The sequence below is a fragment of the Harpegnathos saltator genome, unplaced genomic scaffold (genome assembly GCF_003227715.2).
Source record: "Harpegnathos saltator strain DR-91 unplaced genomic scaffold, Hsal_v8.6 scaffold148, whole genome shotgun sequence".
Classification (NCBI taxonomy): Eukaryota; Metazoa; Arthropoda; class Insecta; order Hymenoptera; family Formicidae; genus Harpegnathos; species Harpegnathos saltator.
Window position 1 is genome coordinate 371,323 of NW_020229926.1, and position 15,267 is coordinate 386,589.

Sequence of the window (15,267 nt, forward strand, 5' to 3'; positions counted from 1 at the left end):
TGCGATCGGCGACCGGCGCCGAGCGTGCGAGGAGTCGCGCCGGAGAAGCGCCGTGACGACGCGAAGGAGGATACTCCAGGAGGAACCCAACGAACGAGTCTCGCGTCGCGAGGCGTCGAGGCGCAGCCCCGCAGCCGGCGAGGAAGAAGAGTCTTCTTCAGCTGGAGATATTGACCAAAAGTTGAAGGGGGCAGGCGATAGCCGACTTTAGGCGACTTAATTACTCATCTTAGCGGCGCCACTTGGGCGAAAGGAGGAGGCGAGAATACGATGTGTAGAACTTCAGTAGCCTGAGAAATTATGTGATAATATATAATGCTGTTTTCCTCGGAGCTGTGCTCCGAAACACACTCATTGTTACGCCGGGCGTTGTTACGGCGTCTGTCGGGCGCGGAGGCCGGGACAGGCATTTCGAGAGACAAGTCGTTTCGATCCTCTCGTGTTCTATGCGCGAGAGGAGGAGTCACGTTGTTGTGCGTGAAGAAGAGCGTCGCGAGCGTCAAGAGAGCGACGACGCGCGCGGAAAATCGGGACGAGGCGAGACCGAGCCGGGAATGACCGGGCCTGAAAAAAACGGGTCCGGTTCGTCACGGACACACACATCGACGTCACACCGCCGCGGCTTGTACACCTTGTTCATACTTGTACATAATCGATTATTTATCTATTTGTATCGGATAACGATGTTGCGCGTGCACTTCCGCCCGCGCGTCCTCGCCACCGCACCGCCCCGCCATCGTGCCGCGGCTACTCGTTTTTCCGCCGGAACCCGCTCGTTTCCGCTTACTTTCCGGGCGGCACGCTAGAGTATCGAGCAACCCTTGCGATACCTTCGCGAAGATATTTGCATATACCTGCAGTGTGTGCACCGCGAATCGAGTATTCGCGTGTACGTACGCACCAGCGTGTCGTCCAGTTTGCGCGATCCCGCGGCTAATTTCAATCAGTTAATTTAGAAGTGACGTGACGAACGACCCTCGGTCATACTTTGACTTCGTTAATTAGTGAAAATGAAGTTACGATTTTCATTACGATTACAGCTGCCCCAGCGGGAATCGTAAATGCGGATCGCGCGCGGGCAGGCCTTTATTTGAATAATTCCGGGCGCCGAGATGCGACCGATATGCGAGAAGCTACGACAGCGCTATCGAACCTGTCATTCGTTATTTTACAGCCGGCCGCGTTTCACACAGTGCGGGGCGATAAAAATTTTGGCATTTACGATCCCCGGCTCGTAGGACTCTTCTCGCGCGACGTGGGAGTCTCTCTAATGTTGTCCGTGCTCGATAAACATTTACAGAGTATCGCGCGAGGGCTCCGAGAGGAAGCGAAAAAGAGAGAGAGAAAGAGAGACGAAGTAAAAAAAGCGGCCCTTTCTTATTTTTAATACACGAGCAAACGCGAGAGACGACAGCCTTCCAAATCTCCCTTTCTTCGCGAGGGAACGGGAGATCCTGTCGCCGAAAATTCCGGCGGAAAAGACTCTTTTATCGTGGCTCGCGCACGCAACATAATCGCATGGTGTCCTGGTGCCGAATATAGTGATAGGTCGGCGCCGCGAGCGGAAGTTCGCATCTCGCTGCTTCACTATTAGTTGATAAGCGTAGATCTTGGAAGAACCACGGTAGGAATGGCGTATCTTCTCTCTGTCTCGAGAGAGAAAGATGCTCCTTGACGCGGCAACCGAAGAAGCGGAGGACGACGATGGAGAGCGTTGACGAAGAGCAGGAGCTACAAGGAGCTAAGCGTGCCCTCAGCTAGCCGGGAACACCGCCAATTATTTTCTCATCATTTTCTGCGCACACGACAATTATCGCGCGCGCGTGCGCGCGATTATTACACGCGCAATCGAAGAAGAGGACGCGGCGAGACGAAGATCCTATGTACGGCGAAAGTGTCATATTTTTAAGTCGCTCGCATGCGCGCGAAATATACAAAACGAAGATAATCGTCAATGTCGCTGATTATTCGCTGAGTCGCGAGTCAAATCGCCGAGCGAACTTCACTCAATCCCGATCCCACGACCGTGTCGGAAACGGTACGCGCGTACGCACGAGAGTCTTGGTGCTCATCCGTGGACATCCCGAGGTGAGACACATCGCCGCAAGTGGTAACGTCGCGGATTAGTCAGACGGCAGGAAACAGCGTACGTTACGGCGACGCTTCTCGCGCTAGCCGAAATTTCGACTCAGGGAAACAATAACGTGGTGACGGAGTTTCCCATCGGAAAGGAGGTCACGGTTCCGACGTTTTTTCCCGCTTCCGACTCTGTAGCCACGTACACACGTTCGTACCCTAATTCTTTTCTTTCCACTCGAACGATCGAGTGACTCGAAGCAACGGAGAGCAAAATGAGGCAGCACGGAGAGAATAAATCGCGATCACAAGTCAATTCTTTTTACGAGGGAACAAATATTTTTGCCGACGATCGCGGGAGAAAACTAAATCTTTGCTCGTGTCACGACAGATTCGTCGGTCAAGACGAATGCAGTAATTCTCTTTCACGGGCTTTTCATTTACCTGGGACCAAAGATGTCATTTTTTTACGATGCTCGGCCTGCCGACGACGTGCGATCGTGCGCTTACGGCGCAAGCGAAGATATCAGATTTCTAATTGACACACGACTGATTCGGAGAACCAAAGACTGATTATTTAAATAGTTTGCTTCCGTCATCAGAACGAATCGCACTGCCACGCTTAAGAGAAAGAAAAAGAGAAGAGCTCCCTTCTGCCAGGGCCGAACGTTTGTCAGTCGGTCGCTCGCCACCGTCAATGTGTTTCTTCTCAAAGCGATAAAAGAAAATGAAATATTTGCTCACATATTAAAGTTCGTTGAAGCTATGTTCAAGTCTAAGTGTGATCCACGCGTCCCGCGGAGAGCCGGTACGGATAAATTTTTTGATCTATTTTACACGATCCGCAATATTGACTTTCGCAATTTAAAGCCACGGCCGTGGACCGAACACGACGATATCGGCTTTAAAGCCATGACCCAGATACCGAGTAATCTTCGTTGATGTGTTCCAGCCCGCCCGCCGGAGAGAGAGAGAAATTTTTTCCCAAAAATAGGTCGTCGCGAAGGTCTCCCTCTAATTACGTTAATCGCTCCTGACACGAGCAAATTAATTCGCGGAACGTCAGCGGCGTGTAATTAACCGCGCCCTGCAAAAAGCTGCATACACGCAGGCATGATTTATCATTTATATCAACAGCTTTTAATTCACCGGCAGAGGAGATGTAATGGAAAGATAATTGTTCCGCACACACACAGCTGCAGTTGCACACAACACGCGCGCGCACACGCACACACACACACATACACCCGCGCAGACGGTGACCTCCTTTTAAAAGTCGTACAACGCACTGTGACGTTTCTCTTGCGACGAAAGAAAACGGTTACGTAAAACTAAGAATCCATGTACACACCGCGATTGTTACATCAGGAGGTTACTTCCCTAAATTAAAGATATATGATTAATATATCCGATTAAGTTCATTCTCACTCTCCACTTTGTCAAATGGGGCGCACACATCGCGCAGTGCTGCGACGGCCAAATCAATACCGCGAAGACGGCCACGAACGAGATGCGGCAGTCGCGAGATGCACTCGTGCGACATCGCTTAAATTAGCGCCTCGAGAATTGATAATGAGCAATACACGGTCTTAATTAGAAAACAAAAAACCTCCCACCCTCGCGTTATCAATTTGTCGGAAATAATGAAAAGTAATCGAAAGTAATAGAGTTAGCTTGTCAACGACACGTCGTGAACACGTAACACGCTCACGCTGCGCTTTAGAATTTTCGCGCGTATCGTTTTCGGTATCAGCGTGTAAAATATTTTTTCTCGAGAACCCGGTGACCGATATCCGAACGGGTGAGAAAATCCCGCCGTGAAACCCGCTCCCCGGGAAACAACGACCGCGGAGAAGAGCATGCCATCGCGTGCGCAGCACTGCCTTCGAAAGGCCACGTTGGCTCTATCCGGCGGCTGTAAAAGTTTATTGCGACCGGGAGATGCGCCGGAGGCCGATGAGGTGCAGCCATATATGTCGCCGGGGGTTGAAACGCGGCTCCGACGTCCGTATCGCCTATTTATTACCGCGCCAACGAAGCTTTACTGCCGCTGTTCGCGCGATCGCTGAACGCGTATCTGCGAGAGACGTCCCGCGCATCGCGACTTGCCGATCAACGTGCCAAAATCGACTCATGTCGAGGCGCGATGTCGCGATTTCCAACCCGGTCCCCGCCGAGAGAGTGTTCACAGGACACGGGGCGCTTAATTTCGTCGACGAGTCGAAGAGACTCGACGTGATGATTTCGCGCGCAACTGTCGAAATCCGCCGAATCCGCTTGATTTTATAATCTACTCGGACGCAAGAAGTTTGGGGTATTTGAATGCGAGCAAGCGGAGGGGAAGGTAAACTCGAAGAATTCATGGAAATTTGAAACCGACGCAGAGAAAGAGAGAGAGAGAGAGAGAGAGAAGAGGGGAGAAAGCTGAAGGAGAGGAAAATGACGCGTAATTGTTCGCGGAAATTTCGCAAGAGAAAGAAAGAGAGAGAGAGAGAGAGAGAGAGAGAGACCCGGCCAACTAAGGCGTAACGAAACTTCGGTCTTAGCTGAGATCAAATGAGATCTTAATGTGGGACAAAGTTACATCCAAACGAGACGCTGAAGCCCGATGAACTTGACGCTTTCGCTCGCGCATAAATCAGTCACCGCGCGATGTTGCCCGTAGAATTAATAGTTCCGTTTACCTGGAAATAAGCGACGGAGAGGAAAAACGACGAAAGTCCCCCCGTTCTGAGACCCACGCGAATCTCAACGGGCAAAGTTCCTCTCTCGTGGACCGGACTTACTTGCGCGCTCGGCGAGATATAAATTATGTCGTCGACTAATTGTCCCCGACAGACTAGGGTCTTCGCGATCCTGAGATCTTCGGATGAATTTGCGTTGACGTGGACGCGAGTCCGCGATACGCGCCGCCGCGACTCGCGAACATACTGCCTCGCACGCACTCCCCACGTGCTTCGTCCTCGAGAGTCACGATTGTTCTCCGGATACGACGAGGGACAGCCCTCGGAAACGCGATTCCCAAGCTGATCGCCGCCAGCTCAGAGAGCTGGATACCGACGTATCACCTCAGCCGCAGTGAACTTGCGCAAACGTTTGCACGCCCGCATCCTCTCCGGGCTGAAGTTCGACCGAAAGACGAAAGTACCTGCTTCGCAAAGCCGCGGATCCTGTCGGAGGCGTCGATTTCTGTATTACGTATTCATTCGCATCAGCGCATCACGGTGAGATCAGCGTGTTGTGCCCTTGGGATGCCTCGAAGTGAAATCCCACGAAGAAAGAGCGAATGAAAATTCACTGGGAGCGATTATGAAAAACACTGCCACTCGGAATCGCGAGAGCGAGAATTTTGAAAACCCCAAACAATTGTTGATCCGTACGAGCGAATATTTTCGCTGATCAGAGCGAATTCGCCACCAGTGACTACGTGGAGGTTACGCGAGATTGAATCTTCAACCCTGAGTGAAAATATTCACTGGACGACCCGGAATGGGAGAAATTCGCTGTGTACGTGTGAAAGATCACTCGTACTGTTCGAGTGGAATTTCACTCGAGAAGACATTCGGAGGGTGCAAACGTTTTTCTTTCGTTCGCGTAAAATTGCCCCGGGGGAAAACGGGGCGCGCAAACGCTGCTCCATTGGCCGCTGCACATGTAAATATCGATCGTTATGTAAATAATTGGCGTGCTCGCCGACGAGGCCAATTTTCGATTATCGGCCAATTCTCTCGGCTCACTCGTGTTTCGACTGTAAATAGGCATTAATCGTAAAGCGAATTCAAGCGACACTAGATGACGATGTAGTCAAGTAACTACGTAGACGATTTTTAGGCGTAACTCTATTAACGATGTAAGATCCATATCCGCGACTGCGATTACAGGAGGAGATACGAACGAACCGCGATTACGAGAGCCGACGATCAAACTATCGGCCGTCAAAAACACGACCGTCGTGCACGTGCAACAACGGCGGAAGCGCCTATCTTTGAGACTTCGTTTGCGCTAATTGCTCTCGGCTTTGAGTCGCTTTTACGCCTGTGACGAACGGAATTTTACGATATTTATCGATGTTACAAAAGGGACGAGATAATTGGATACGCAGAATATACCTGACGAGAATCACGGAAGAACTTCAAAAGTATTGTTGTGTCTCTCCGAACAAAAATATTATGACAATTTATTTATCGGGAAGAAGGATCTCTCTGAGACACCTATTTTTATTTTCTTTTTCAGAAAAAAATCGAAAATATATCTGAACTTTCATTCGCTACTGCACACCCGCGATTCTCCTTCGCTCCTCGCCACTCGCTCGATGCCCTCGAGAAGTTTTGATGATGATTATTTAGTTATTGTTCCAAAACGAAGTGAGAGCGAGACAGCTGAATATAGAGAAGGCCGCTCGTATCTCGCCTTCGGTTTTACTCGACGAAATTCCGAGTGTCGTTGCCGAGTAGATTATGTAAGCGAAGGAGAAGCGTACTATCAAAGACGAGAACCAGCGTCAATCCCGAGGAGAACCTTCGCTTCGGTTACGCAACCGTGTGCCAGGCAACGCGACCGTGTCACGTGCTTGTTATGTTATCTCGTAGTATCATCTATAAGCCGCGGTTATCGTGTGGACGAGCGCGTTGTAACGAGACGAAGGACACACGCATAATTGTACTCTTTACATTTCACGGAGTAAAATCCCACACTGATAACGAGTGGAAGCTTACCCGAAGCAATCGTGAACAAACTGTCACACGCAATCACAGGAGTGGGTGTTGAACTCGTACTTAGAATGAATTGTTAATCCATACGAATGAATATTCCAATCGATCAGTGTGAATTTGTGTAACAGTGACGATGGAATACTCCACTCTTTGACTTCGAGCGAAGATGTCCACTCGGCGATTCAGAGTGGAGAATTCACTCGGTGTGAGCGAAAGGTCACTCGAATTGGAGGGACTAGATTGGAGGGGCTCTAACTTTCCAGCGAAATTTCACTCGAAGAAATTTAGAGCACGCTGCCAGGAAAGCGACATACTTTCGTTACATTGTTCCGTTATCTTCTAAAGAACATACCGCGACAGACACACTGCGGTGGCTCACATGACTGGCCGCAGATAACTATTTGCCGGTATCTTGTCCGTTAAAAAGGCATGACGCGAAATGTATAAACACGTGTAATAACTAATAGTTGCAAATTGACAATTTCCGACAGCTGATAGGCTCTCAACTATCCGGAAATGCACTATATCGCATCAATTTGCCGTTGTAATCAAGAGTACCGACAGATACCGTTAATGGGTCACGGGACACCGTTAACAGCAATTAAGGCCGACGTGTTCTCAGTAAGACCGTTCATCTACGAGGAAACGTTTGGAAATGTCTCTGGCCGATCCTGACAGGTTTCAAATGAGGTCGTGAGGTAGCTCAAAACCGGTAAAATTAAAAAGGGAAATTTTTATCTGCTCTTTTGCACGTTAGAGCTCGAGGAAGACTCGATAAGATTGATTACAGTCGAATATCTCCGAAATCATGAGGCATGAGAAAATGTTTCAGACTTGCCTCTAAAGCTCTCGGCTTTACGTACACTTGCTTTATGTGCAACATTTGTTGGGGCACGACTTGTAAACGCCGCTTCATAAGTAGATGCAGACATGCTGGGTCGTACTCGCAGTGAAGTATCGCGAACAAGCGGGCCGCGTGCGGCTCGTCTGCAGCCACTTGTAACGCAGCGTTTACATCTCGTAGCCCAAAAATGCGATCTCAAAAAGTAATTTCGTTGCGCATTTCGTCTGAACTCGACGTAAAATTCTCTACAATTCGTGTACACACTTGAACTTGAACGCATAAAAATCCTTCGAAATTACGTTGCTGAAATTTCGAGCGAAAATTGAAAGTAACTTCAATTTCCGTAAAATTCTCTACACACGGAGTCCAAAAGTTGATCCCTCTGATCTAGGCAGCAGCATATTTCGTCGAGAGACATGCGAGAAGCTACGCGTATAAATAAACGTGAGCCTCTCTCGTTTTTGGCTGCTCCGCGAGTACAAACGAAGCCAGAGTGAATCGGCGAGGGACATTGCCGCGTAACGTTTCCCCATTAGCGTCGTTCCGTCTGTGGAAACAAACGGTTCGTACCGCTGACTGTTCCCACCGACTCAAGTTTCACGTCATCCATTGCCACTTCGTAACATCGGAAAGCGCCTTCCTTTTCGATCGTCACCGTCAATGCCGTCGTGCATGTTTCACAGCATAGCGCACAGCAGCACCCCGACAGCGCGATCGATCGGTTCACTCTGCGGCGACGAGCTGGCGAGTCGCTCGTCCGTTCGAGCGAGAGCGCTTCGGAGCTTTCGCAAATCGCGCATGTACGATCCGATTCGCGCGTCCCGAGCGAACGGGCAATCGGCCGCGAGATCAAATCCTCCGCGTTTTGCGCTCGTCGTCGGCCGCGTCGCACTCAATAGACTGTAAACCCACAGAGATCATATCTCGCGATCCGTCTCTTTACACCTGACCCGACCGAGAGAGAGAGAGAGAGAGAGAGAGAGAGAGAGGGAGGGAGGGGGGAAGGGGGAAGAGAAGAGAAGAGAGAATGGCAGAGCTGTTCATTGAACGCGAAACTTTAACAGCTCGGGTCGTGTGCACCGATTTGGATCTCGATGACCGTGATGAACCGTACAGAGAAGCGAAACACTTTTGCGACAGGCACGACCGGTTATACGGCGATGTTAAAAAAGAAATAGTAATAGTAATGACAAGTGTGAAGTGTTTTGAGAGGAATTATAGGTCGACTGCAGTGAGTGGAAAGAGTATTTGTACGCGATATTCGTTCCTCCCGAGATAAATTTGTACGAAAAAGCGAAGAATCCTGCAAAGTGTGTTTCTATCGAAATATACACGTATATACGTATTGTTTTCACCAATGTATTATACATATATATATATATACACACACACATACATATATATATATGTTCTGGTTATGTGTTTTATTTGTATTAATATATATTATATCTTTCGTGATGACAAATGCGTCAGAGTCGTGCCTCTCGGTCGTTGTCTAAAGATTAGATTATGGTGAGCGTGAAGTCAGGAAGAAGTCTGACAATAACATAAAGGCACACATGCACGTACGCGATTTTACCACAAGACACGCATAAACGCACACGACATATTTATTCTCGCAATCGCTCCATTTAAAGGCGACGACACGAAACGCGGGGTGGAAGAAACATCGGCGCTTTAAACGCAACGCCGCGGGTTTCACGGGTTGGAACGCCAGGAACGAGTGAAATTTATCATTTCCTGCTTGCTGATAAAACGCTAATGGAATACTAATGCATTTTATTTGAATAATAGGGTCAAATCACACAAACGGAGAAGATGACAATTAAGAAAAATTTTACCCAACAGATAGATATTTCAAGACAACAGTTTCGCACTTCTAATCTGAAAACAGCTTTTTTCTTTTTTTGAAAAATCGGATTGAAATGTGTGAAAGGATGCAGAAAATTAAGTTGAAAATTGTCTCATATTTCCAAGAAATCTCGGGAATTAATTTTCAAATTTGCAAAACAATTGTCCGTCATTCGTTGCACAGTTTTCCTATAGTCACCGCGGGTATAAATGAGAAAATGCACAGAGACAGTCGCGTTAGAAGTTGTATTTCATTGCGCAATCAATCGGCGAGTTCCCATCACGTCGGATTGACGCGCGATCGATTCGAAAGAGATAATGACCCACGCATGAATCATCGCACCGGTTATGCGTCACGCGTTATTCGCGGTCGGAGTTCGCGACTGTTCTTCCTGAAAGCCGAGCGCCACATGACGTCACTAACGAGTCTTGGCGTTGGAGCATCGGACGATCGTTCGACGCGATGCAAACGCAAATGAGTTTGCATTCAATAGACGGACACTCGTCGGTTATGAGAGTCCGCCGAGGTTTTTAGAATTCCGACGAAATCGCGCGCGATTTCGTGTCGCGCTGCGCTTCATGGCACCGCGACGACCACACACGCGTCATTTAATTATTCCACAATAAATTAAGAACAATAACAATCGATATCACCCAATATCCCTCTTTACCCTTTCATTCTCCCATCCCCTACCACCCTCTGCCAGACGTGAAGAACCCTGATTGATCCTCCGAAAAGACATGCTCACGCGACATGCGTATAGTTACTAATTGTACCATTACCGATCACCGACTCGAGGTGTCGAATATGCGACATTTTTAATAAATTATTTTGAAGATTGCTCACGTCTCTCCGCTTTCTTCCGCACCCTTCTCATCTCAGCCTCTCGTAAACCGCGCGCGCTTCCTCTTCCACCTCCTTTCCTTCTCGATTATGTGTCCTTGCGTAATCTTGCCGCGTTGTTGGTATACGAAACGATCCAACGTCCACTTTTTCATTCTGATGTCAATTTCTCGCGACGTATCGATGCTTCAGTCTCTTTGTTACACATAAAGTGCAAAAGCGTACGTGGTAACGTTGCGCATTTTATAACCTTAATTGAATTATGACTGACTTCTTTCGAAAAAGTTCCGCTTCGCGGGACTGCGTATATATAGCACCGTTCGTGATGAAAATCAGCAGACCGCTTTGTATATTACTCGTGTACACGCGGGAAACATCGCGTGTTTGCATTCGGTCATTAATATAATTACTGATTTTCTCGAGTCATTAGTATTTTACCAGTCACAGCGTTGACAGCGCAGTTTATAGAGCAAGCGACGTTAAAGCTGAAACGTTGAGCCGTTTTTAAACGGAATGTCTGATTGCAAAACCGGTAGACCGGTTCTTAACAGCTTCTAGCAATGACACTACGCTAATAATACCGTAATTTTCGGAAAGGAACGACACTGTCTCGGCTATACGAATTCTTCTTCTATTTCAGACGCGACACCACACTCGCGCGAAGTTGTCGATGTTCGATATCGATACTCGGCATCGAGCAGGACCGTCTGATGAGACTCGGGACCCTCTGCGTGTCACACATTAGCGGTAAACGTGAATCATGCGATCTTCAATTGCATCATGACATGAAATAACTGTATTTCATGAAAATGAGCAAATACAATAGTGTAATTATCAGAGAAGAGGTAGAAAAGGAAAATAAACGTAAAATTTCGACCGTCACCCACCTACACTTGAGTATTACGATTCGTCCCTGAGGGCATAACTTTCATTCGCGGGTTTTCCGGGATTGTCATGACGTCCGGCCTAACCGGCCTGAGGCTGTAAAACCAGTATCTCCTTCCCACTACCGGTCTCCGCTCTGGCTATTACTCGACGCTCGTCCGTTCATATTTCGCATATTCAGCAGTCGCCGAAGACGTTTGTTTCGTGACGTATGCGCATCACGACGCAGAAGGCAGTGATCTCGTGACGAAATTCGACGAACTCAGGTGCCACAGGTGAGTGTGGAAGATCGATGACGTCGGCTTATAAGATCTGACATGGCTCACTGTTTGGCCAGTGTTTGTCGGTGCTTCGTAAAGCCAAGAGGACACGTCCGGTCGTTCATTGGGCGTCACCGATCGATCCGCGACTTCCTCTTCTCGAGGTGGATGTCTCAATTTACGTGTTACGGACACGTTGTCATTAACATTGTCACGTGACCTATTTCGACGGAATAATTCTACATCTGCATGTATCTGTGCCACACCTGACATTTGTGTTTGATGTGTTTTATTGTGGGACTTAAGAATTTTCGACGAGAAGAATTAGTAAAAAGAAAGTTTGTTCAAGTGTACAAAAGTACAAGTGTGACATTTAGCAATATAGACAAATATGTTGCCTTATTACTTAATACTTCTCCCATTTCCTTTATTAACTACTTTATTATTTCCATATGATGTTTTATATCTTTAAAAATATGGCAACTCTGACTCTAATAAATAAATTACAATTACATATTATTCTGTTTTAATAATGTCTCAAATGTCGATTCATACTATCAAACGTGTTGGTTATCTAATAGTACATTGTGTGTCATTCAATTATTATCACCACAACAATTTCATGACACAGCTTGGATTGAGGAAGTCTGTAATCTTGTGTCCTTGTGTGTTGCAGGTTTTTTTCTTCTGGTAGTACAACGCTTGAATAAGCAAAATGAGCTACGGTTACCAAGTGAGTAATTCAGTTTATTGTTATCAAACAATCAAAGAAAATAGAACTAGAGTGTGAAGCTTGCACATGCAATATATATATGTATTTTTTTATTTATACCTTAATATATCCAAGGGACCACCTGTTCAATTTCCGGGACGACCACGAGCACCAACATCGTTTGGAGCCCCACCTGGTGCACCCTCTGCCCCTGGTGCTCCGTCTTATCTTTCCATGGGCTTCTCAAATGCACCACCATCATCATTTGGCATGCCACAACCATTCACTCACGCACCCACTCCTTATCCCACTCAGCCAATGCATCCTGTTCCAAACAGTATACCTATGCATAACACATATCCTCCCCAACAAATGCCATATCCAACTCAGCACATGCCTACACCATGTTATCCGATCAATCCTGGTCAACCCACATCCCAGTCACCTTATCCGCAACAACACAGTTACAATATGTATCCTAATCTGCAACAAGCATCAGAGGCTAGAGAATACTTTAATGATACAACTTCTTCTCCTTATCCTCGTGGATCGAATGCACACGCGACTAGTTCAAATCCATACCAAGGCGGAAACTATCCTGGGGGGCAGGGGGTAAGCTCTAATTATCCTTACGGCGCTAATCCACCTACTGCTGCTCCACGTGGCGCCACCCCAGCCCCCCGGTTTACGCCTAAGGTGAGATTAACAGCAGTTTGCAAAGTTTTGAAGAGACAATCGAAATATTGAACGCTTTTTTATGGGCAGAGGCGTTGAAGCAGCGTCATTACAATTTTACAGATGAGCAAACGAAAGAGTCTGAATTTTGTTACAGACTTCCCCTACTGTTGTGCCTTGCAATGATTTTGATGCCAGAGCGGATGCAGAAGCATTGAGGAAGGCCATGAAAGGATTTGGCACCGATGAGAAAACTATCATTCAAGTTCTCACCAATCGCAGCAATCTGCAGCGTCAGGAGATCACATCGCAGTTTAAGACTCTTTATGGAAAGGTAATGATTCACGAAACTTCTTCATAAATTTACCCTTCTATGTTGAATATAATACTATATTGTTGTTATATCTTTGTTAAACAGGATCTTATAAAGGACTTGAAGTCCGAACTATCCGGGAACTTTGAGAAACTTGTTCTTGCTTTGATGATGCCATTACCTCAATATTATGCTAAAGAACTCCATGATGCAATGTCTGGTATCGGTACCGATGAAACGGTACTCATCGAGGTGTTGTGCACCATGTCGAATCATGAAATATCCATAATTAAGCAAGCATATGAAACGAGTAAGTCAGCTGAATATCATCACAATTATATTAAGAAGGATATCAACATGTCACTATGTACTTATTATATTTAATAATTACAGTGTATAGAAGAACATTGGAGGATGATTTGATTTCCGACACATCGGGCAACTTCAAACGCTTGTTGGTGTCATTGTGCTGTGCTAATAGAGACGAATCATTCGATGTGGATCAAGCTGCCGCAGCGGAAGATGCCAGACAACTTTTACAAGCTGGTAATTGCTCTCAAATGATCAAATCGCTTTGATATATGCTTCTCGAGTTTCCTTAATTTTCTACAAAATTAATTTTTTTACAGGTGAACTTCGCTTCGGTACGGATGAGTCCACCTTCAACGCGATTCTCGTCCAAAGAAGCATGCCACAGTTGAAGCAGATATTCGCGGAGTATCAAAACATAACAGGCCATGATATCGAGAATGCGATCGAGAATGAATTTTCGGGCGATATTAAGAAGGGTCTACTTGCAATTGGTAAGTCATACATCATATATTTTACAGAATATATAACACTAATGTGTGTCAGACTGCATTTGATAAAATAATTTATATCACTCAAACAGTGAAGTGTGTCAAGAATAGAGCCGGTTTCTTTGCGGAGCAATTATACAAGAGCATGAAAGGCTTAGGCACGGACGATAGCCGTCTTATTCGACTGGTTGTGACACGCTGCGAAGTGGATATGGATGAGATAAAAAGTGTATTTGTACAGCAGTACGGAGAATCATTGGAAGATTTCATTTCTGTAAGTACCAATATTAAAATGACACAGCATAACGTTGTATTTACATTCAAATTTAACTTTTTTTTCTTCTTTTTCTCTCGTTTAGGGTGACTGTTCAGGACACTACAAAAAATGCTTGTTGGCATTGGTTTCGTAAAACATTTTTGGACAATTGCAAGAAATTCGCTTCATTGCATTTATCCTTTGTTTATGAGAAAATGGAAGACATCGGTTCACAAAAGTAAAAATCGAATATAATTAAGTACTGAGTATTTCCGGTTTTAGTTTTTTAACAGTTACATTGATGACAATAATGTAGCTAGTATATTCTGTATATGCATGTGATTCACAATTGATTTTTATACATTGACTTATGCAAAGAAATCCCAGCTCGCATATGCGTACAATGGAATGATTCAGTGCTTTTCTTAATTCGTTGATGATTTTTATATATCATTACATATGAAATATCAATAATTTCATGAGAACGTAATTAATGATTAATTAAAATTTCCAAATATTTTATAGAATCTCCGAATTGATCACTTATACTAGATACTTTTTGTTTTATATTGCATGTTCCTATTTACTGTAAACGGTTCTATTATAAACGAAAGTAGAATTTTTAAAGGGTTAGTGCCAATGCATATGTCTTTTGTGCAAAACTTTATGAAAATCTGCTAGCCTTTTACCATAGTATTACAATAAGACATACAAAATAAAAAATATATTTTGTGAAGATCTGAAAATAATATCTCAATCTGTCTCTAATGTACCTGTCTCTAATGCATCAAACAAAACACATAAGTACATAAACGCTTTCTTATATAGAGTAATATGAAAATGTTTACATGAAACTTCGAAAAAATGTCTATTTTATATCTGTATACTTATATATTATGATTATATAAATATACTATAACATAATATATACTAAGTATATATAATATTTATACATTGTACATTCATATATTATTACATACAAATGTATGTAATCGTCCAAAACATGTGCTTCGTCTAAGATTTTAACTATTGTATTTAC

At 45.4% G+C, this 15,267-nt stretch overlaps 1 protein-coding gene across 5 annotated transcripts; it reads left to right on the forward strand.

Moving 5' to 3' along the window:
- Positions 1 to 11,311: 11,311 nt before the first annotated feature.
- LOC105185421 (annexin B11) lies at positions 11,312 to 15,119 on the forward strand. 5 transcript variants are annotated; one of them, XM_011144914.3, is made up of 9 exons: positions 11,312 to 11,487; positions 12,149 to 12,205; positions 12,320 to 12,880; positions 13,017 to 13,193; positions 13,278 to 13,482; positions 13,566 to 13,718; positions 13,802 to 13,975; positions 14,065 to 14,246; positions 14,332 to 15,119. In XM_011144914.3, exons 2-9 carry the CDS (start codon positions 12,188 to 12,190, stop codon positions 14,380 to 14,382), a joined length of 1,521 nt encoding a protein of 506 aa, XP_011143216.1. In that variant the 5' UTR covers positions 11,312 to 11,487; positions 12,149 to 12,187; the 3' UTR covers positions 14,383 to 15,119. The 5 variants fall into 5 exon arrangements, with proteins under 5 accessions (XP_011143216.1, XP_011143220.1, XP_011143218.1 ...); XM_011144916.3 differs by lacking the exon at positions 11,312 to 11,487 and adding an exon at positions 11,531 to 11,636; XM_011144918.3 differs by lacking the exon at positions 12,320 to 12,880 and having other exon boundaries at positions 11,317 to 11,487.
- The last annotated feature ends 148 nt before the right edge of the window (positions 15,120 to 15,267 follow it).